Raw genomic sequence first — 23,976 nt, 5'->3', positions numbered from 1 at the left:
TAATATTTAAAATCCTAACTCTACAGACATTTATGAGAAACTGGCATTAACAAAGAGCAATGAAAAACATCATTTAAATAAAGATATTGTTTACTAGACACGATTCGTGTTGATAAAGCAGTGTCTTAGAGTGTGCAGAGTTGCCTTTAGTGGCTGCACAAATAATTTATGGACTACTCACTAAGAATGGAACTTGATGCCATATTTATATCATACTTTGATGTTCTACATAATTATTAGTTTTATATGTTTTCATTTTGTAATGTTTTGATTATAATTGTACCATGTATTACTATCTAGGAAACATCTAATTTAATATCCTAGCTACAAAAAAGAACGTAGGATGGGGGAGAGGAGTGTTAGCTGAAAATCTGGTCCTTCCTTTTTTTTTTCTTCTGCTCTTTCAGGATTGTATCTTTCCACATAATTAGTAGATCTGAAGATGAAATTCTCATCCAAACTTCTACGACCAGGAATAAAAATCTGCTCAAATTAGAATTCTCCTCATTCATCTATTATTCAATCTCCTTACTTCACTGAAGCTTTCATCAAAGAATGAGTGATACAATAGCTTTTTGTTCCCAGGAAGCAATAGCTAAATTAAGTGTACTACGTATTAAGCTTGACTTTTAAATTATTAAAATAATAATAACAATAATAATATTCTACCTACAAATTTTTAAGATTTTGACTACATAATAAATCACTACCTAACTTTATATGGTACTTTATAGATTATCAGTTGTTTTCACATATTTCATTTGATCCCCTCAACAATTTGAAAAGTAGGGCAAATACAATTAGGTTTTTGCATGAGGAAACAGAGGCTCTGAGATATCAAGCAATTTGCCCAAGACAGGTGCTAGAAATCAGTCTTTCCAATAATACAGCACAGTACAGCCCTGGAAAAAACACTTTACAAATGGTATATGTCAACTTGTATGCAAATTGTTAATCCTGAAGATGGTACAATATTCTTGCTTTAAAAGGTTATTATCAGCCTAAATGGGAAAAGAATCTGAAAAAGTATAGGTATATGCATACGTATAACTGAATCACTCTGCTATACATCTGACACTAACACAACACTGTAAATCAACTCTACTCCAATATAAAGCAAAAATTTTGATAAAAAGGTTATCATTTTATTTTTGTTTTTAAAAGTAATACATGTGAATTATAGATAACTTGAAACATATGAACCTCTTTGCACTCGTTTCATCTATAAAATAAGAATAATTAGAATTTCTACCTCATCAGCTGTTTAGCAAATTAAATAATATATCTAAAGCACTTAGGACTGTGCCCAGTTTTTAACAACTCAAAGTTAGTTGTTATAATTAAAATTTTTGTGAAGAAGAAAAAACCATAGTTCTAGCACTTATAATTCTAATACCCTTTTTTGTAGTAGAAAGTGCTGGAAAGTGCTATTTCTGTATCACTGTTTTCTGTCATGAGCATGACTTTAGAGCTAACAGCATCCTAATAACAGAATTCACCATTACTGACCCCTGGGCTCTAAAAAGTTTTATCTTACACCTTTTCTTCCCTGCACATCAAAATATACTACATCTGAGAAACTGAAAAATCATCTTATTTAACACTAACTGGAAAAGATATATGTGTCCTCATGTTCACTGCCTCGTTATTTACAACAGCCAAGAAGTGGAAGCAACCTAAGTGTCCATCAATGGATGAATGGACAAAGAAAATACACATGCACACACACAGGAATATTATTCAGCCATAAAAAAGGAAATCTTGCCATTTGTGACAACATGGATAGACCTTGAGGGTATTATGCCAAGTGAAGTAAATCAAAGAAAGACAAATACTATATGATCTCACTTATATGTGGAACCTGAAAAAACAAAAAGCAAACAAACAAACAACAAACTCATAGATACAGAGAACAGATTGGTGGTTGCCAGAGGCTGGGGAGACAAAAATGGGTGAAGGGGGTCAAAAGGTACAAACTTCCAGCTATAAGATAAATAGGTCCTGCGGGTGTAATGTACAGCATGCTGACAATAGTTAATAATACTGTATATTGAAAGTCACTAAGAGAGTAGATATTAAAAGTTCTCATCACAAGAAAAAACATTTGTAACTATGTGTGATGATGGATGTGAACTAGAGTTATTGTGGTAATCATTTCACAATATATACGAATGTTGAATAATTACGTTGTACACCTGAAACTAATATAACATTATATGTCAATTATATCTCAATTTTAAAACACCTTATTTAATTCATTCCAAATCAAATTTGGTTTCCTGTTTCATATTCACTTCAGGAGAGAACATTCTAGGCTCTAGCAACATTAGCTCAAATATCGTTAGTCTATATTCTTGTTCATCATGTTTATTAAAGAAAAACTCAGTCAAGAGAATCATATAAATTCAGTTGCTGTACTTTCATCAGGCAGCATCAAATCATTCCATAAAACCTAACTATCATCATAGCCTCTTTACAACTTGTCATAGGTCTATCACAAATAGGTGATGTACACCTAGACTGATTTTGTGAGTAACCACTAAATATTCTCAAACCATTCTTTCGTATTTATAAGATTTTTAAATTGCCTTTTAATAATATAAAAAATTATTACAATACTGAAATCTTTACAATTTGCACTAAATGGGGGGTGAGGCTACCTGGTGCCCCAATCCTCTACTCTCTTAGCTTCACAGCTGGGAAATTTATTTCAGTTACATATCTCAATCACAGAGGTTAATTAAGCATCATACTAGCATGTAAAAAGTAGCTAGGCTTAATGCTAATTAGTCACAAATAAGAAAACAGAGTTATCTGCATGCCACAAGAATCCTCCCCCAAAAGTTTTGATAGGGCTTCCCTGGTGGTGCAGTGGTTTGAGAGTCCGCCTGCCGATGCAGGGGACGTGGGTTCGTGCCCCGGTCCGGGAAAATCCCACGTGCCGCGGAGCCGCTGGGACCGTGAGTCATGGCCGCTGAGCCTGCGCGTCCGGAGCCTGTGCTCCGTAATGGGAGAGGCCACAACAGTGAGAGGCCCGCGCACCGCAAAAAAAAAAAAAAAAAGATAATTCAGATTTTGATTTAGGCCCCAGTTCCTCATCATCTCTTTCCTGTGTCAGTGATTTTGCCATGATACTTTACAGTTCCTTTTACAAAAGGCAGAGTATACTTTCCGACCCCTTGCCTTTGGATTTGAACATGAGGCTTGCTCTGGTCCATAAAATGTGGGCCGAAATGACAGTGTGCCAGTTCCAAGCTTAGGCCTTAAGAGTAATTCTCTTGTACCATCACCACTGCTTTGGAAGTACAAGCCAGCCTGCTGGTCCACAGACAACGAGCCTTGTGAAGCAGACCTGGACCCAACCTGTAGCCCAGAGCCACCCAGTAGCATCATCACAGCCACCCACTCTGACCCACAGGTGTGTGAGAAAATAAATAATTATTGTTCGTATGTCACTGAGATTTTGTGGCTTTCGATAACATAGGAATAGCTAACTGATACAGGGGATGATTTTAGTTTGTTTTTCTTTTTTTTATTATTTTCTTTTTTTATTGAAGTACAGTTGAATTACAATGTTGTGTTAGTTTCAGGTGTATAGCAAAGTGATTCAGTTATATACTCTTTTTCAGATTCTTTTCCCTTATAGGCTATTACAAAATATTGAGTATAGTTCCCTGTGCTATACAGTAGGTCCTTGTTGGTTATCTATTTCGGGATGATTTTAATTTTGATTACATATTCCACCGTTTCTTTTTACCCAATGTTATTCCTATCTGTTTCTTTGAAAATAAGAGGTTCCTCAGTGAAGTAAGTCAGACAGAGAAAGACAAATATCATATGATATTGCTCATATGCGGAATCTAAAAAAAAAAATGATACAAACGAACTTATTTACAAAGCAGAAACAGACTTAGAGAATGAACTTACGGTTACCGAGGGGTGAAGGGATAGATAGGGAGTTTGGGATGGACATGTACACACTGCTATATTTAAAATAGATTACCAACAAGGACCTACTGTACAGCACGGGAAACTCTGTTCAGTACTCTGTAGTAACCTAACTGGGAAAAGAATTTGAAAAAACAGAATGTGTATGTATAACAATCACTTTGCTGCACACCTGAAACTAACACAACATTGTTAATCAACTATACTCCAATAAAAAATAAAAATTAAAAAAATAAAATAAAAAAGAGCTTCCTTTCCCCAAAATGATTTGATGAGAACACTTTTGCAATCCACCTGCTACCTCAATGCCCTTATTACTGCTTGGGTATTTGGCAAAAAATAATCCTGCGTTATTAGAAAAAGAGAAATTCTGGTCATGGATAGGAATAAGAGTCTGGAGCCATTTGACAGTTCCAGTATTTATCTAAATTGTTTCTGAACTCTCTCTGGAAGTAGTATAAACTAAAATTCATGATTATTTTCATTCTCACAACGAGGCAATTTCTAGGACACGTACTAAACAAAGGTGCAGCTTGGGGAGATATATTTTCTGGGAATAATAACCTTCAGCTTCCAGAATTCTAAGCTAACATAGTTTTGGCCTGTTACTCTTTCCCAGAAACACATATACTCAACTGCAGGTATAAAGGCAAGTAACTACACTAAAATCTCACTCAGGTCCTACATGGCAAATACTGCAGAAATGCAAATTGCTCCTAGCACTACTTCCAGTACAATGGAGCCTAAAGGGCTAAATTATAGGCCCCAGACTCCCTTGCAGCTAGGGTTTCTGCTTTACACAGAGCACTCACCAAGCTAATGTGCCTTCACAGGACCCTGAAGGAGAAATGCACATCATGAAGTGGTAGCCATACGGCTCTTCTGGAAGCTCGTGGTGGTGGTGTTTGTTTCCAGGCAGCTGTGTTTCCAGTCTCTAGTTTCTAGTCCACCACCAACAGGTGGGTGCTAAGGAACAGTGGGTGGCAGCTACCATATCTGGCAACTTTCTTGTTTGTGGCCAAGACCCTGATTCTCAAATGGGCAGGGACAGCGGCTCCCTTGTTAATGCAGATATGTGTTACAGGAACTATTCCTCAAACTTCGGCCTGGTGCTCACTTCTTCAAAGGTTTAGAGATTTGCTTTTCAGGGTATCTAATGCTAGAACCTCTGCTAGGTTCTCTAACAAAGAAAAACTATCTCAGGATCACTATTCACCTACTCCAAACCAACTGTAGTCATCTCGACGCAACGTAAGGTAATCTTGAGAGCTGCTGATAAAATGCGAATCTCTTAGAGAAGACTGAATGAATCACTGGGTTTTGCCTCTTGGTCTTTTGGTTTCCACCTGACAAAGTTTAAGTATTATGCAAATACATTCCATCAAAGGAATAACCAGTGCTGAATATGGTCAAGGAATTACCATATGTCCTGGAACTTTCTTTCAATGTTATATTAATGCATTCTAGTATCAAGTTTTCTTCTTTAATAACAGTAGAATATTATAATTAATCTTTATCTGTGGTTTACTTTGAAATAGGAAGCAGAAAGCCCACTGAAAGGGTTGTGAGCAAAAAGGACATTTATAAGATTTTCAGGGGTATTAACAAAATAAGAATAGGAAGTACTAAACATAGTTTAAGAGGAAATGTACCACGGATTTGTTTATTTTAGAAAAGGTTTGGGCTCACAAAACAATAGATTCCACACAATCCATGGTAAAGCACTGTGGCCCACAGTAAGAAACAGAAGAATTACTAGCTCACGGTGAAGGTGCTCCCAGTCGGAGGAAACAACCCATTCTCAACCATTTAGCTACTGACAAACAACACGCCAAGGAAAATATACCTAAACTGCTTCTGCTATACAGTGTTAAATAACCTTGCATAGGCTCTCCATAAAAATGGAAATCTAGGGCTTCCCTGGTGGCGCAGTGGTTAAGAATCCGCCTGCCAATGCAGGGGACACGGGTTTGAGCCCTGGTCCGGGAAGATCCCACATGCCGCGGAGCAACGAAGCCCGTGCGCCACAACTACTGAGCCTGTGCTCTAGAGCCTGTGAACCACAACTACTGAGCCCATGTGCTACAACTACTGAAGCCCATGTGCCTAGAGCCCGTGCTCCGCAACGAGAGAAGCCACCACAGTGAGAGGCCCACGCACCACAATGAAGAGTAGCCCCAACTGCCGCAATTAGAGAAAGCCCGTGCGCAGCAACAAAAACCCAACACAGCCAAAAATAAATAAATAAAAATAAATTTTTTAAAAAAAGAAGAAATCTATTCATTTTCATTATATTACCAAGCCAAGAAGTAGCCTCCCACATGAGAAAATAAAACTAGCATGAGGGCTTCCCTGGTGGCGCAGTGGTTAAGAATCTGCCTGCCAAAGCAGGGGACACGGATTCGAGCCCTGGTTCAGGAAGATCCCACATGTGGCAGAGCAACTAAGCCCGTGCGCCACAACTACTGAGCCTGCGCTCTAGAGTCCGCGAGCCACAACTACTGAGCCCGTGTGCCACAACTACTGAAGCCCGTGCACCTAGAGCTCGTGCTCCACAATAAGAGAAGTCACCGCAGCAAGATGCCCGCGCACCGCAGCTAAGAGCAGCCCCCGCTCGCCGCAACTAGAGAAAGCCTGCACGCAGCAACGAAGACCCAACGCAGCCAAAAATAAATAAATAAATATATTAAATAAATAAAACTAGCATGAGAGTAAAAGTCTTAGAAAAGTTTTACTAGCAGCTGAAATAACCAAATTCAACCTTGCATAATATGAATTGAACAGCTGCTACAAGTAGCATGTAAATGAGAGAAGAGGGTCTAGTCTGTTCATATTGAATGTGGACCTAGAAATCCATAATGTGAAATGAATTTAAAAGATGTTGAATAATCTGAAGGTGGGAGAGACATAATCGTCATTTTCTTAGTTCAATAATTCAAAATATTTTCCTGAGCTTACTGTCCCAGACTATCCCAAACAGGAAATTAAACATTTAAAAATGTATTTTACAATGTTGTCCTCACAACTGTCGATCATGGTCAAGATAAATTGATATAAATTGTGATAAATTTTGTTGGCTTAGGGACACGAATAAATAACTAGTAGCAGAATACATTCTAATAGCGAACAGCAAATACATTTATGTTACTTCTGAAAACCTTCAATGATATACCAAAAAATGAAAGAAAAGCTCCCCAGTTAGCCACAATAAATGCCATCTACACGTGTTGGGGATTGAACGTGGGACTCAGGATCAGTGTGGAGAAGTCCTTAGGCCCTTCCATTCACTCATGACCTTGGGCAAGTCCTTTGATACTTCTACAGATGTTGGCTTCTCCACCTAGAAAACGGTTTGGATTGGTGATGAAGACAGTGTAATAAAAATGAACCTGGGGCTTCCCTGGTGGCGCAGTGGTTGAGAGTCCGCCTGCCGATGCAGGGGACATGGGTTCGTGCCCCGGTCCGGGAAGATCCCACATGCCGCGGAGCGGCTGGGCCCGTGCGCCATGGCCACTGAGCCTGCGCGTCTGGAGCCTGTGCTCCGCAGCGGGAGAGGCCACAACAGTGAGAGGCCCGCGTACCGCAAAAAAAAAAAAAAAAAAAAAAAAAAAAGAACCTGATTTGTACTTTCCAAAGCCAACTGAGTGCCAGACTCACCTGAGGAAAAATAGATTCCTGAGCCCTGCTGCTAGATATTTTCATTCAAATCCAGGACGAGGCCCTGGAATCTGTATTTTTTAAAAGCTTCTCAGATGATTCAAGTGATTAGCCAGTTTTTAGAATCACTGCACTGAAGGATTTATCAGATCTCTACCAGAAGCATTTTTAAAAGGTATGTGATCTGTTTTCAAAAAAGTATGAAATGATGAGTTCTAAAGGAGGAAAGCTACAGAATAATGCAAAAGCACAGATTTCTAGTAGTGCTCTTTTGGCTGGCAACCTGAGATATAATGAAAAGTATTTAATGTGTTTAAACCACCTAAGGTTCCTGGAATGAGCAGCAAATCATCAAGAAGGTAGATAAACGTTATATGAAAAGATGTATGCTTTTATCATGAACATCTTACTTTATTAATCATAGTAACAGCACTGGCAGCTCCTAGCCACTAAAGCCAGAACTTGGCCAGAAGACATCCATCTAGCAAGAAACATAAATTACCTATAGCCTCAGCCCCAAAGGCTTAATTCTTGGTGGTGACTTAGGAACGAAGGGAGAGTAAGTACTGAAAGAAGGCCAGAAATCATGCAAACCAGCATCACTCAAGGGCTCTACTTGCCAAAAACAGAAGAATCAAAAGACAAAAATAAAGGTCTCCCAAGTATCTTCTATACCATTTTCAAAGTTGATGTGATGATCTGGTTTAGATTAAAAACTATTGGAATGTGACATTCTCTAGATCTGTAATACTCAGGCCCATGTCTTTTACCTTTGGACTTCTATTTTCTGTGCCAACGGCTCAATTTTCTCCTCTTTTCAAAATCCAATTTGGAATCTACCTTCTTTACGCCCATCACTTCAGCTGAATGTGGATATAGATTTCTTATCAGTTCAGTCTCCCTATTCAGGATCCCTTGCTGAAACTGTACCTTCATTTGGCAACGTGCACGTGGGCACTTTTTATCTCAGAAACCCCAAATTCTATGGTGTTTCTTTTTTTAAGAGTCTCTAATTACACCAAATGTACTACAAATAGCTGGGAGTTTCTTTTGAATATTATTATTTCTTTGGTTTCCTCACTACCACCCCTTGTTTTGTGCTGATTCTTAGTACAGGAGATACAACCATACTGCACTACTACCTTTCTCAAAAGCAACATTTGCTCTGCTGGGGGTGGGGAGGAAGGTGGCAAAGACTGTCAGGATTTTGAGGTAGCATTTCATGACCCAGGAGAGGTATAAAAAATTAATTGTGGGGGCTTCCCTGGTGGCACAGTGGTTGAGAGTCCGCCTGCCGATGCAGGGGACACTGGTTCGTGCCCCGGTCCGGGAAGATCCCACATGCCGCGGAGCGGCTGGGCCCGTGAGCCATGGCCGCTGAGCCTGCGCGGCCGGAGCCTCGGCTCCGCAGCGGGAGAGGCCACAACAGTGAGAGGCCCGCGTACCGCAAAAAAAATAAATAAATAAAAAATAACTGTGCACTGCCACTGATAACTATGCATTCCTCCCTACACACAGGTACTAGAAGAACTCTGGAATCCGTGCCTGCTTGGACAACCTGCCCCATTTTACTGGCCTGTTTTTGTTGTCATGTCGATAGGTTATCAGAGTTGAATCTGGCCCCTCTTTATCTGAAGACAGAACCTGTCAGTCAATAACGTTTCACTCGCAGCGCGAGTGTGTGTGCTTGCTGAAGAGCTCAGAGCTCAGTTTCGTCATCTCAAGGACAGACTAAAAGAAGATGAACGATGTGACAAAAGTGTTTTCCACGTTAGAGCATAACAAAGGGGTGCAGAGTGGTCATAACGGAAGATAACAGGTGGTTAACTCCATCAGCATTTAATTTTGTATTTGCTAAAAGTCCACGTCCATAATTTTCTGACTGTCTGAAAGGCTCGTGTATATAACTTCCGCCTCTGCGCTTTTTAGTACCTACATATATAGTGATCATATGCTCAATAAGAAATGGAAAAGAGGGAGAAAAAAAAAGCAAGCCAGATACTTTTCACCAAGCTTCAAAGTTTCTTAGGAATCAGAATTTTTTTTTTTTAAACCACAGTGTATGCAATGTATTAACCATCATTCAAGGTGGTGACAGTATCACTGGCTAAAATTCTGATAATATCACAGGGGAAAGGAAAACTTTTTCCATACAGCATGGAGTTTCAAGCCCTAGACCTAAAGATTAAACTCTCAGGAAGGAAACAACTACCCTTGCAACATATAAAATACTTTTAGTTACTATCTCTTTCTTACAGGAACCACACATTTAACTATAACTAAAGCAAAAAACTTTTTTAAATAATTGAAAACAGAACTGTGCCAAACAGAACAAAATAAAATAAAAATAAAATAAAATACTATAGTCCTATTCTGTGTTAGATGAAGTCTATCCTTCATGATATCTATTAATACCCTACATTTTATTTTGGAGTTTCCTGCATTAACATTCACTTGGTTTATTAGTGAAAGCCAAGATATATTTATTTAAGAAAAAGATTAAGTCTGGATTGGTTTTTGTTTTGTGGCTTCTTGTCCTCCCTAAAAATGCTCCAAATTAACATTGTGAAATGCAAATACTAGTCATGCTGGGAGCGCTCCTTTTTATCCTTTCTTTACTGTATTTATTCTCCCTCTAATTTTTAGTTTGGAAGGATTTCTTTTAAACCAAGTATTAGCTTGTTTATATTAAAACGTACTAATCTTAGTGGGCTAAATAGTATGTCAACTGTTTCTTGCTGTAAGACACTACACTAAGATATCTGAGTATTATCAGTGACCAAATAATCCATTTCAATCAACCTTACTGATACTGATGAATTATTAAAAATATTGATAATTATAGTACATATGGATATGAGGTAAATGATAGAAAATACTATAGATGTGGAGTTGAAAACAAAAACTGAAAACAGACAACACATTAGAATACTAATTATCTAGTCTGATGATTACATAACTCCATAAATGCGCTAACCTCACAGTGTTACTTTAGAGTTTGGGTTTTATGAATTTAAAGACTGAAGGAGTTCGACTAATAAAAAATTTTATTTAGAACGTTAAGATATTTTTTACCTATTATAAACAACTGTATGTAAGTTAATGAAATTAATAAAATGATTATTATTGGTTTTCAAGAGAGGTTGTAAAAAATACTAAGAATAAAGGATAACAAGCACCAAAAAATCATGCAAAACTGAAAGCAAGATTATACCAATTTAGTAGTTACTCTAAGATTTATTAGTTCTGCCACAAAAATCAACATTATAATTTTGACGGTTTAAAAACATGAAAGAAAAAGTGGTGAATTGAAGTTTCTCTTACATTAAATAGCACAAAAACTATTAAATATATAAGAATCTTTTAAAACATAACTTTATTTATCTTGGCAAGCAGAACATATGCAGCTCTTTATTTTGGCAAGTAAAAGACATGAAGTAAGAGTGACTGATTAGGTCTAGGCAACAATTTCACAGTTATTCCAAATACTAGTCATGCTGTAATACATGTCCCTCCAAGTATTGTAATCCATGGAATTTGGAGTCTCAGTTCAGTTAATCTAGTTAAAAGTACTTGAGATGCTAAAATCTATGTATTTTTTTGAGGATTTCCCATTGAAATGTCATGAGAAATCATGAAAGAAAACCACAGTCGTGGGCTTTCACCTTTTCTGATTCTCGCATGTACTGCATCCGTAAGTACAGCACAGTTTGTACAGCGTTTTCCATGGCTCCCACTATATACATATGATGATCCTCAAATCTCCACCTCTGGGAGCCCAGATCCTTTCCCCGAGCGTCAGTCTTGTCTCTCCAACTGCCAAAGGGACACCTCTATCTGAGGTCTCCACGGGCACCTTAAACTTGCTATGTCCGAAACTGATCTCATTACCTTTCCCTTAAACTGGCCTATTCGTTATTCCTTTTTTTTTTTTTGTAACATTAATGGCCACAGCACTTACCTATACACCCAAGGAGTCCTGCTAGATTCCTTCCTCTGCTCTACTTCTCCTTCCGTATTTAATCGGTTACTAAGTACGCCAATCCTGTATCCTAAATATCTACTGAATCAAACATCTTTCACCGACCCTCTTAGTCACTGCTTTATTTCAGGCCTTAATTAACTTTGATCTGTATTACTGCGACAGCTTTGTAACTAGTTTCTTAGCTGCACCTCATTTCAGTCCATCCTCCACAAGGCCATCAGAGTGACAAGAGGCTGAAAACTGCTCACGTTCAGGATTTAGAAGAGCCTTCATCACCTGTCATCACTCGATTCCTTTCAAACCTAATCCCTAAGTGTCTCTTCTCGCAAAACATTTTCTTTTGCAAATGCTGTTCTTCTGCCCGGAAGAACCTCATTCATTAACTCATTTATTAACAACATATTTATTGTCAATTACTAGACACCAGTAGGGCTTTGAAGATAGAGAGGTAGAAGACATGATCCGTAGCTTCAATCAAGATCTCAGAGTGAACTTGCCATTCAACTTCCCTTATCTCAGTTTTGCATATAAGAAGTTTAAGATGTCTATGGAGACTCGAGATCAACTCCCAACTCTTCCTTTCAAACTCAGCTGGAAAGACACCTTGTCTTGGAACCGCCCTCAGCCTCCCTGTTCTTCTCTTTAGTGTGGTGGAAGCACCATGTCCTGTGCACCCCTGGCACCAAGGACATACTTCTGTAACATTGTCACGTGGAGTTGTAACTCTTGGCTTGTTTGAGTTTTTCCCACTAGGCTGGGAGCCTCCTGAGATCAAGGGCCTTACTGTGTCCCCACAAGTATAATGCCTGAGCCACAGATGATTTCACTCAGTAAATGTTCTTATTTCATGACAGTATACGTCATGAGGCCACAGTGTACAATTTTTTATAGTTATGCTGATTCTTTAAAGCAATAGGAATTTTTAAGCCAACAAACTTTATTTCTTATATACTATAAACAATTACACTGTTATTATTTATTGTTAATGAAATTAATAAAATTATTATTATTTGGTCCCAGGAGATGTTATAAAGGTACTTTCTGTTTTGTTTCATGGTTTTATAGATACTCATGTTCTACAAACAGTTATGCATATACTTTTTCTTCATTTAAAGCAAAATTTCTTGATCTATATCTTTTTTAAAATGAACATTTTCTAGCTTTAAAGAAACACAATGATTAAGGAGAACCTGGAATATGGAGAAAGGCACTAAAAGTAAGTTTTAAAGTAATATGTATTTGATGCATTTCTTTCTCTTTCATATACAACTCAATTTTTAAAGCAAAATGGTTACATATAATATAGTGTTTTCCTATTTTCACCTAACATTATATTATGAATCCTTTAAGGTTATTTATAGTTCTTTGAAAATAACTTTAAGTCTGTATATTACAGGGGCTATTCCCCAATTCATGTCACAATTATCCTTTATTTAGGTAAGTATAACATATCACTATTATAATTACTGTATGATGAAACATTTCACTAATGTAAATAGTGCTGTGATAACACCCTCACACATAAAACACTGTACACATCTCTATCGCTATGGTAAAGATTCTTAGAATGGAAACTGTTGGATCAGAAGCATAAACTTTTAAAGACTCTTGGATACACATAAAATAGCTTTCCAGAAAGTCAGCACACATTCACATTTGTTTCTCGATTAAATTCCTGGATACATTGCTTATCACTGATTTTTTAAAAAATTCACCTTAGGGCTTCCCTGGTGGCGCAGCGGTTGAGAGTCCACCTGCCGATGCAAGGGACATGGGTTCGTGCCCCGGTCTGGGAAGATCCCACATGCCACGGAGCGGCTGGGCCCATGAGCCATGGCCGCTGAGCCTGCGCATCCGGAGCCTGTGCTCCGCAGCGGGAGAGGCCACAGCAGTGAGAGGCCCGCATACCGCAAAAAAAAAAAAAAAAAATTCTCCTTCATGTGGAAGGGGGATTTACAAGTATATTTTCTCTGGCAGTTTAAGGAAGAGAGAGTGATGTGCACATCTGGCAGCAGTAATAATAACGCCTTATAACTGGGTCATGGTCACCTTCCTACTCTTATTTAGCTTCTCACAATAACCCTATAACGTGGATACTATTGTCTCGATTAAAGCTGGGAGACAACCTCAAGGAAGTTAACACTGAAACAGCCCATTTATTAAAGTTCTTCTCAGGAATTACCATGAAAACTCTCAAGACTCTGGTTAAGAGAAAGTAGCTGGTAAAAGAGCTGTTTCATTTTTTTCCTTCTTTCTTTCCAGCCAGTGTGCAATTTGACAGGCAGCCCTTAGTGAAAGGAGCTGGACTGAAGTCTTTCACCCGTATCAGTCTCAAACCACCTCACTTAGAAACTAAATGAATTCACGCGGGCAGACAACCGATGGAGCTGTGAAAAGCCTACTCACATCACAGACGGATACAATGGCCGAGCCATAGTTTTCTTCTTTATTCAGAAGAGTACCCGCATTATTGTATGACATGGTCATTCGTGTGCAATGGCTACTCTTTTAACACAGTGTTGGAGGTGAGGTAGGTGGAAACAGTAGTTGTCTTTGAGATGGGCGTCCAGAATGGGGTACTGATTAAAATACTGTATCTGGTTAAAAATGACAAATTCTTACCTTAACTATTAATCCTTTCGAGTCCACCAACCATATCTTCTTCATGGCTTTCTCCTTTGGTAAACCTTCTTTCTCCATGGCCATAACAATCAAGTGCGCAATCCCTAAGGCAGCCTTAAAAACAAAAATGTTTCATGTTGTTCCACATAATCCCTTATCAAGAGTCACATTTTACCTCATTTCGTCACTGTGAACAAGGAAGTACAAAATGGCTCTGTTGACCGAAAGAGCTATATTCTTCTTCACTTGTACTGGGAGTGAAGTATTTTTGTCACATTTGGGTTCTGCTAAATGACAATTATTTACTCTTTTTATTACAACAGAATCACTATTATGCTGCTTTATACTGAGCCACAGATAAACCAGTGATATCCTTGGTTGTCAGCATCTTTAACCTTGTTCATACAATTAAGATTTCCTCTAATAAGAAAATATTGAATTTAAAATAATGAACTGCTCAACCTTGCTTATGAGACTGTATTGCTTATTGTTCAGTTCAAGCTCTGCTAACTGAATTGGAAGAATGAAGCCTGGTCATTTGGATGAGAACTTGACCAATTAGGCAATAAAATGGAACACTTAAAATATGTGTTCCCGAGCATTTATTTACTCTCTTAATTTGGACAAAGAAAGTACTGTGAGATTTCTTGCAAGATTAAAGGAAACAACTCCTTTGGTATATGATAAATTTGGAGATGATCTGTGAAATTTCCAAAACCTTTTCAGGGACAAACAAGGGCCAGTTTTGAATCATCCAACCATGAATACCTCTCTCCTGCTGAGTACCAAGAACTGGCCTGTGGCATTCAACAAAACCCTTTGGAAATTTAAAGAAGTTTACTAAAATTAAGTACAGCATGTAACAATTCACAGAAATAAAAAAAAAATCAAATTTTCATGAGCTGTAATTTAACCTTGATTTTTATTCTGATATGAAAATAAATTTGTGACTTACACCCTGAATTCTTTCACATGTTTGTATCTTGTAAGTTTTAGCTTCATGTATTTTGCTTTAAGAACAAGTAAAATCAAACCCAAGACAGTATACAGTTTCTTCCAGTGTAATACATTTATTCATAATCATATTAAATTTGAAAATTTAAGGCTTCTTAAAATATGTATAGCCACGAAGCATTTCCCCATTTATTACATTCTATAATTCTAAAAAGATTTTGGCAGTTTTCTCACAAGAAGCTCAAACTAAATTGACATTTTAATTTCTATTTTGGGGGTGAATTATTATAACGAGTCTAATTTTCTTCTTTCAAATGATTAACCCATAGAAAAAGAGAACAGGAAACAGCATTATTTTGTATTCCTGCCAACTCTTTCCAACAATTTTAAATGTTTTAGTTCTTTTGCGTGTGAATGGTTATACTGCATGATGAATCTTCAATTCAAGATATTTTTTCTAAGAAACTTCTATATAGTTATGAATGTGCACATTGAATTGTCAGTCAAGTTAAGAAAATGTTGGTATGTGACACTGGAGGATACTAAAAGTTAGCATCGGCTATAATAGCTTAAATACTTAAAGGTTTTTATATATAATTAGTCATACACTGGAAACTTTTTTGGTTCCTGCATGGCACCTTAAATATGCCTAACAAAAACCCACAGCAACATCTGATAATCTTACAAATTGAAAACTGTGAAAATATCTCTATGCCTCTAAAGTCTCCTGTGAAAAATTAATATGCCTCAATACTTAATTTGAAGAATCTTTCAGTAAAACCTATAGTTTCAATAAACTAAAAATTTGAGAGACTACCTCAAACTTCAAATTCATGAGTAATTAGAATGAATGTTATGTTCACTACTGTAGGTGAACGTAAGCCCTACATAAGGCAGGTACCTCTCCAGCTCCTTGGAATAGTACTGTTTGATCAGACAGCTTATTCTTGGTTATTCGAAGGGCTGCAAGGATGCCAGCAACTGCGACAGATGCCGTTCCTGCAACAAGAAACACCCTGAGCAATCCTCACGTGGGCGCTGCTGTATCCCGAATCCCAAGCCTCAAACTGATACTCATGTCTTGAAATCATCACACAACAGGTTAACTGGTGCAGAAAAGGAACCTGCGGTTGTCTGACCCCACGCTTGCATTTGACGTGAAATTCTCAGGCTACTGACATCTGTCTTTTAAGACAGCAACTTAACGACTGTTGAAAACTTTCCAAAAAAGAAGGTTCTGTGGCTGAATTTGGTGATGCAGTGACTAAGAACCTGCTGGAGAGGATGTGCAGAAGAGGGAACCCTCCTACACTGTTGGTGGGAATGTAAGTTGGTGCAGCCACTGTGGAAAACAGTATGGAGGTTCCTCAGAAAACTAAAAATAGAGCTACCATAGGATCCAGCAATCCCACTCCTGGGCATATATCCAGAAAAAACTATAATTCAAAAAGATTCATGCACCCCTATGTTCCTAGCAGCACTATTCACAATAGCCAAGACATAAAAACAATCTAAATGTCCACTGACAGAAGAATGGATAAAGAAGGTGTGGTATATATGTATATACAATGGAATATTACTCGGCCACAAAAAAGAATGAAATAATGCCATTTGCAGCAACATGGATGCAACCAGAGATTATCATACTAAGTGAAGTAAGTCAGAAAGAGAAAGACAAATATCATATGACATCACTTATATATGGAATCTAAAAAAATGATACAAATGAAGTTATTTACAAAACAGAAATAGAGTCACAGATGTAGAAAACAAAGTTATGGTTCCCAGGGGGGAAAGGTGGAGGGGGAGGGATAAATTAGGAGTGGGAGGTTGGGTTTAGCAGATGTAAGCTTTTATATATAGGATGGATAAACAACAAGGTCCTACTGTATAGCACAGAGAACTGTATTCAATATCCTATGATAAACCATAATGGAAAAGAATATTTTAAAAAAAGAATGTATATATATTCAAACTGAATCACTTTTCTGCACAGCAGTAGTTAACACAACACTGTAAATTAACTATACTTCAATTTTAAAATAAATAAATAGATAGATAAATAGATCAATAAATAAAAAAGAACATGGGGTTTGGATTCTTAGGTGGATTTCCAGCTCAACCTGTTTACTAGCTGAATGAATTTAGAGAAATCATTGTGTTTATCAGTTTGCTCAGCTGTAAAATCACTGTATTATATGAGATCAAAAAATACTAAGTGCTATTAGAAAATTTAAATGTTTTAATTTTCAACTGGAAAAATTAACAGTTAATAGCAACGAAAAACTGACGTTGGTGCAGTCTTTAATCAGCTTCCTACCTATGATAAATCACTGGTGAATCCCAAAGACACTGGACAAAATTAATGTAAAAATCATTTAGGATAAAAACTGAGCTTTCCTCATCATGCCTCATGGTAGTAGAAACTTCACCAGTTCTAATTTTATTACTTTGCCATATAAGCTTTCACAGATCACAGAGCAGTTCTTTTGCTTTGAACATAATTACATGGCTCAATTCCTTCATGGTTCACGTCTGAAATATAACTCTGAAGCTTCCTGCAGTACCTCCCTGTTGTATCTACAATTTACTCCTCTAAAGTAACATTCTACCTATGATTCCTAGATCATCAGCTGGGTAGTAAAGCCTAGTGAAACTTTAAACACCCTCATTTAGTTAAAAAAATAAAAATAAACCAAAAAACATAGATTAGAATAGGTTTGAAGAGTGACACAATGATGAAGCGTTATGTATGCCAAATACCAAAGATGCATTAAACATTGCACCATCAGTAGATTTGTTCTTTCGAATCTTTTGGTTGTTTGCTTCTTTCTTACAGAATTTGGTAGTCACAAATAAGATCACAATAAATGATTAATTATTGAAGAGCTGTGTGTCTCTTGCATGTTTTTTATTTAGGAACACAAATATAAAATGCTTGCAATTTTGAGCCGCCATGCTACACATTATGAATTGCAATTAAGTCACACATCACACAAAGGTCACTCTTCTATGTATTATTTATGATGAAAGCCTGTGTAAAAATAAGGCGCTGATCTACGTAAGAAAGATACCATGGCAGGTTTAGAATGGTATTTGCTTCATACAACAAGATAGATTGACTAGAGTTGTTAAACAGATGAAAAGAGAATTTTAATTAGAGAGGTACAGCTATCCAGACACTAGATGAACACTTATTCACAAATAGCATCTCAAACTGTCTCTACATTGGCCAGAAGTTTGGATTTAAGGGACTCTAAGCTCCCTTCCAACTCTGAGATTCTGTAACTTGAAGGGTCTCTACAGATTCTACCAGCACCCCAAGATTTAACCAGCTGAAGAGTCAAAGTTGAAGTATCGTCAACGATCACTGTGTCTATACTATTGTTTTGATTTTTAAATAGAATTGGGCATTTAAGGATAGACAGAATAAAATATTCCAAAAGATACTAGCTACAATGTGTGATATTTTTATATGGTTATGCTACATCATTCTGCACTAAAACTCAAAATGTTTTAAGTTCAGACATATTACCCCAAATAAGGCAAAATAAGTCTCTATCTACACTGGATATCAGAGCCTTATATTTAAAAGTATATTTTATGGGGATTCCCCGGTGATGCAGCGGTTAAGAATCCACCCGCCAACGCAGGAGACATGGGTTCGAGCCCTGGTCCGGGAAGATCCCACATGCCGCGGAGCAACTAAGCCCGTGTGCCACAACTACTGAGCTTGCTCTCTAGAGCCCACATGCCACAACTACTGAAGCATGCGCACCTAGAGCCCGTGCTCCGCAACAAGAGAAGCCCCCACTCGCCGCAACTAGAGAAAACCTGCGCACAGCAATGAAGACCCAACGCAGCCAAAAATAAATAAATAAAATAAATAAATTTTAAAAATATATTTTATAATATTTCCTGAGGACATAATGAAACATCTAAACTTCTCTTTACAGAATTAATTAACAAAATTAGAAATATTTAGCACTACCAAAAGGTGAACTTGAACATGATTCTTCTACATAACCTGGTCCTACCGCCTGATACTGCCTTGATTTAAATTTCATTGCAATCAAGGGAGTAAATGTGGCAAGTTGATATTACATAAAAATGTGAGTCTCCACATTAAATTGTTCCAAAGTAACTTCTGCTTTGAGATTGAAAACTAAACTTATAGGAAATCAAAGACAGGTTAAAGTTTATCTTTGTACTATCACTTTTAAAGAGTACTTAACATTTAACACTGTTAGCGAGATACTAAAGGGTCAATCTTAAAAGTGTAGAAACTTCTATTGTCTTTGTGTACATTACAACTTTAACATTAAGTCACCATTTATGCTGTCCCTTTGCTGTGGTTATTAAATATCAGTCTTACCTTTTATCAAAGAATCACTTCTACTAATGCAATTCATTTATTAAATCTGATTAGACTTACTATATAAAACTAGTAGAGAAGACTTATGTATAATCCAATTATTACAGTGCTTTACTAGATAAATAGATCAGGTGAAGAACAAGAACTAGAGGCAGGAGGAGGATGAATAAATGTGTTTAAGCACACAGACTGAGGCGTTTAGGGCACCTACCCCGGTCCTGAGGGGTTAATGTGAGAGGTCCAGGGCACCTACCCTGGTCCTGAGGGGTGAATGTGAGAGGTCCTGGGCACCTACCCCGGTCCTGAGGGGTGAATGTGAGAGGTCCAGGGTACCTACCCCGGTCCTGAGTGTAGGAGGCACCAAGTACCTCTGGAAGTGGGGATAAAAGAGAGGATACACACAGGAAGCTGCTCAAAAATCTGTTAAGAAGTTGTCTGAACCCAGATCCACTTCCCTCTCCTGTCGGCACACAGTTGACTCTCCCACACCCTGGAGGTTTAGAAAGAAACTAGAGGTTTCTTTTCTTTCTTTTTTTTTTTTTTTTGCGGTACGCGGGCCTCTCACTGCTGTGGCCTCTCCCGTTGCGGAGCACAGGCTCCGGATGCGCGGGCTCAGCGGCCATGGCTCACGGGCCCAGCTGCTCCACAGCACGTGGGATCTTCCCGGACCGGGGCACGAACCCACGTCCCCTGCATCGGCAGGCGGACTCTCAACCACTGCGCCACCAGGGAAGCCCCTAGAGGTTTATCTTCTAAAGAGGGTCTCCGGACTGTAAGGCACCAGACATAATTGTAAGGTTCCAGGGATAATGGTGCAACGGTACCATACTCAAAATAAGAAGACTAAATGAAAGTTTATTCTTTCCCTACTTGGCTTGAAGAATACTGGCAGAAAGTTGACACTGGCAGGAATAATAAATAATATAATAATAAATATGTCACCTATAATCCCATTGTCTAGGTACCGTAGTTTTCAACATTCTGATGTACATTCTTACAAGTTCTTTCTCTACCTGATATATGCAAATTCAAGAAAACTTTATAGAAAAATATTTCATGGGAATAGAATCTAAAAAAGAGTGGATATATGTATAACTGATTCATTTTGCTGTACATCTGAAACTAACCCAACATTGTTAATCAACTATATTCCAATAAAAATTAATTTAAAAAAATCTCATGCCATGCTTATTATTTTAACATACTTAACATATTTTTATCACCTAAAAATATTTTGTGACTATCTTACCATATCAATAATATATTTTAAAATATTATTTTGTATAGTTGTAATATCCTATAGGATGAACCTGTGATAACTTATTTAACCAAACCTGTATCTTTGGGTATTTAGAGGCTTTCTGATTTTTGCCATTAAACATAACATCACAATAAATATCTTTATCTGAATAGACATTTTTCCAGAGAAGACATACAAATGGGCAAGACCTCACTAACCATCAGGGGAATGCCATTCAAAACCAGAATGGGATATTACCTCACACCTGTCTGAATGGCTATTATCAAAAAGACAAGGGACCCTCCTGTAATTTGCTACAGGATGCATTTCCCAAATTGCAATTCCTCTGCTCTTCCTGAATAAACTTAATTTCTGGTATTAAAAAAAAAAAGACAAAAAATAACACATGTTGTCAAGGATGTAGAAAAAAAAGAACCCTGGTGCACTGCTGGTGGGAATGTAAATTGGTGCAGCCTCTATGTGTTTTCCAAAAACAGTATGGAGGTTCCTCAAAAAATTAAAACTAGAATTACTATATGACCCAGCAATTCCACTTCTGCATATTTCTCTGCAGGAAACGAAATCACCGTCTTGAAAAGATACATGCACCCCTATGTTCACTGTAGCATTATTTACAATTGCCAAGACGTGGAAACAACCCAAGTGTCCAATGACAAATGAATGGGTAAAGAAAATGTGAAGTAGATATATATATATATGAATGTTATTCAACCACTAAAAGGTAAGAAATTCTATCTTTTGTGACAACAGGGATGAACCGTGAGGGCATTATGCTAAGTGAAACAAGTCAGACAGTGAAAGACAAATACTCTATCTCCCTTATATGTGGAATCTAAAACAAAAAACAAACACATAGATACAGGGAACAGACTGGTGGCAGTTGTACAAAATGGGTACAGGGAGTCAAAAGGCACAGACTTCCAGTTAGAAGATAAATAAGTTCTGGGGGTGTAATGTACATCATGGTGACTAAGTTAATAATACTATATTGTACATTGAAAGTTGGCATAAGAGTAGATCTTCAAAGTTCTTATCACAAGAAAAAAAGAATTTGTAACTATGTGTGGTGATGGATGTTAACTTATTGTGGTGATCATTTAGCAATACATACGTGTATCAAACCATTAAGCTGTACACCTAAAATTAACACAGTGTTATATGTCAATTACATCTCATTTTGAAAATAAACAAATATTTAAACTAACTAACTAGCTAAATATCCCTGTGTGTTTGTTTTGCACACCTTCGTCTGCAGAGGATAAATTTCTAAAAACAGAATTCTTGGATCAAAGATCTGCATAATCTTAAGATCTGTGACATGTATTGCCACCCCAAGAGTTGTACCAATTTATATTCCCAACATCAATGTACAAGAGTGTTCATTTTCCTAAAGCATCATTAACAGTTGGGATTACAATAAAAATCTTTGCCAGCTTGATACAGAAAATGAGTTTGTCATCTGCTGTTTAATACGCTTTTTAAAACTTGGTGTGGTTAAACTTTAAAACATGTTTTCAGGCCAATGGTATTCCTTCGTTTGTGAAATGTCTGTTCTACCATGTCTGACTTTGATCTTTTCAATTATCAAAGCATTTGGTATAAGATTAGGCTACATTTACCTTATTTTTAAAAATCCTAACGAGCTAGTTCATTATGGCAAAAATTTCTATGTAAATTACTTAGAATGTCAAGTTAGAGAATAGCTATTCCAGAGAGGGTATTATGGGAAGAAAAATCTCTTTTTGCAGCTGATTTTTTGTTTGTTTGTTTGGTTTTTGCGGTACGCGGGCCTCTCACTGTTGTGGCCTCTCCCGTTGCGGAGCACAGGCTCCGGACGCACAGGCTCAGCAGCCATGGCTCATGGGCCCAGCCGCTCTGCGGCATGTGGGATCCTCCCGGACCGGGGCACGAACCCGTGTCCCCTGCATCGGCAGGCGGACTCTCAACCACTGCACCACCAGGGAAGCCCTGCAGCTGATTTTAAAGACCAAAGGATGAGACCTTATTCTTTTGATCTGAATTTGTTGAATTCTGATGGTCTCCAGATTATATTATTAAATCTCCATTTCTGTTTTCTTTCTTTTTCTTAAAATTCTTTTTTTTTTTATGTGGACCATTTTTAAAGTCTTTATTGCATTTGTTACAATATTGCTTCTGTTTCATGTTTTGGGTTTTTGGTCGCGAGGCATGTGGGATCAAACCCGCACCCCCTGCATTGGAAGGTGAAGTCTTAACCACTGGACCGCCAGGGAAGTCCCGTAATTTCCATTTCTTAATAGCTAATTTGCACACTTCTTCTAGTTAGCAATAATTTATAATTAGAATGCATTAAGGTCTAAATAAATTTTGAACTAAAATCTCTATCATTTAAGATTATTTTAGATCATTAATATAGTAGAATTTAAGTATTTTTAAAAATCAAATACTTTTCATAAAATGCTAATAAATTTAAATAACACATCTGTTAAAAAAAAAGAAAGAAAGAAAGAAAGTTCCCCCAAAGGCCCAGTGTAAAAGCATTTATTTACATGGTAAGGCTGTAATAGTTATGTAATTATTTTTGTTGGTACTAGAATGCAATTTCTATGCCCACAGTGAGGAAAGTATGACATCTGTGGGCAAAATAGTAAAAACATAAGGTTAAAAAGGTGAAATAGAAACATATGGGGAAGATGTGTCACTAAGGACACTATTTTGGTATGGAGAAAGCACAAAACAGTTTGGTCATTTCTAGTCAGAACCCCAATAACTTGCCACAAGTTTTGTCTAGTCAGAGATTAGACCCATTTTTCTCAAACGTAACTTTCTGTTGGCTAAGGCAGTAGGACCCTAAAATGTGGAAATATGTAGACTGTGTGTGTGCAGATTATACTTTAGGCAGATTAGTTGAGGTGAAAACCAGTTATTTGATGCTCCATAGGGGTGATCTGCTGGGGGAAATGTTCCGCTGTGGATTCTCAGGGCAGCTCCACATGCAGCGCTCTTGGCTTGGCCTGGCATCTGCCTCAGATTTCCTGTGCTCCTGACTTTAATGCTGATGCAGCCCAAGCCTTGACCCCTAAATTCTTGGCCACAGTTGACTGAAATGCTGACCCTAATTCCTAATTGCTCATTTTGTTTGATGATTTGGATTTAGCGTTCTTTCCCCTAAACTGAACTCTGATACCTATTTAT

At 37.6% G+C, this 23,976-nt stretch overlaps 1 protein-coding gene across 1 annotated transcript in view; it reads right to left on the bottom strand.

The window, feature by feature from the left end:
* The window catches only part of ME1 (malic enzyme 1), a 192,809-nt gene that overhangs the window by 17,104 nt on the left and 151,729 nt on the right, over positions 1–23,976 (bottom strand). Inside the window, exons 8-9 of the mRNA XM_027091464.1 lie at positions 16,068–16,165; positions 14,213–14,326 (exon numbers count right to left, since the gene is read on the bottom strand). Of these exons, the coding sequence (XP_026947265.1) occupies positions 14,213–14,326; positions 16,068–16,165 (212 nt within the window). The remainder of the gene's footprint in view (positions 1–14,212; positions 14,327–16,067; positions 16,166–23,976) is intronic.

The sequence above is a fragment of the Aethalodelphis obliquidens genome, unplaced genomic scaffold (assembly GCF_003676395.1).
Source record: "Aethalodelphis obliquidens isolate GAN/ISIS:26980383/991018 unplaced genomic scaffold, ASM367639v1 scaffold3, whole genome shotgun sequence".
In the NCBI taxonomy this organism is placed as follows: Eukaryota; Metazoa; Chordata; class Mammalia; order Artiodactyla; family Delphinidae; genus Aethalodelphis; species Aethalodelphis obliquidens.
The sequence above is the reverse complement of the archived record's forward strand: the minus strand, read 5'-3'. Positions and strand labels throughout refer to the sequence as shown.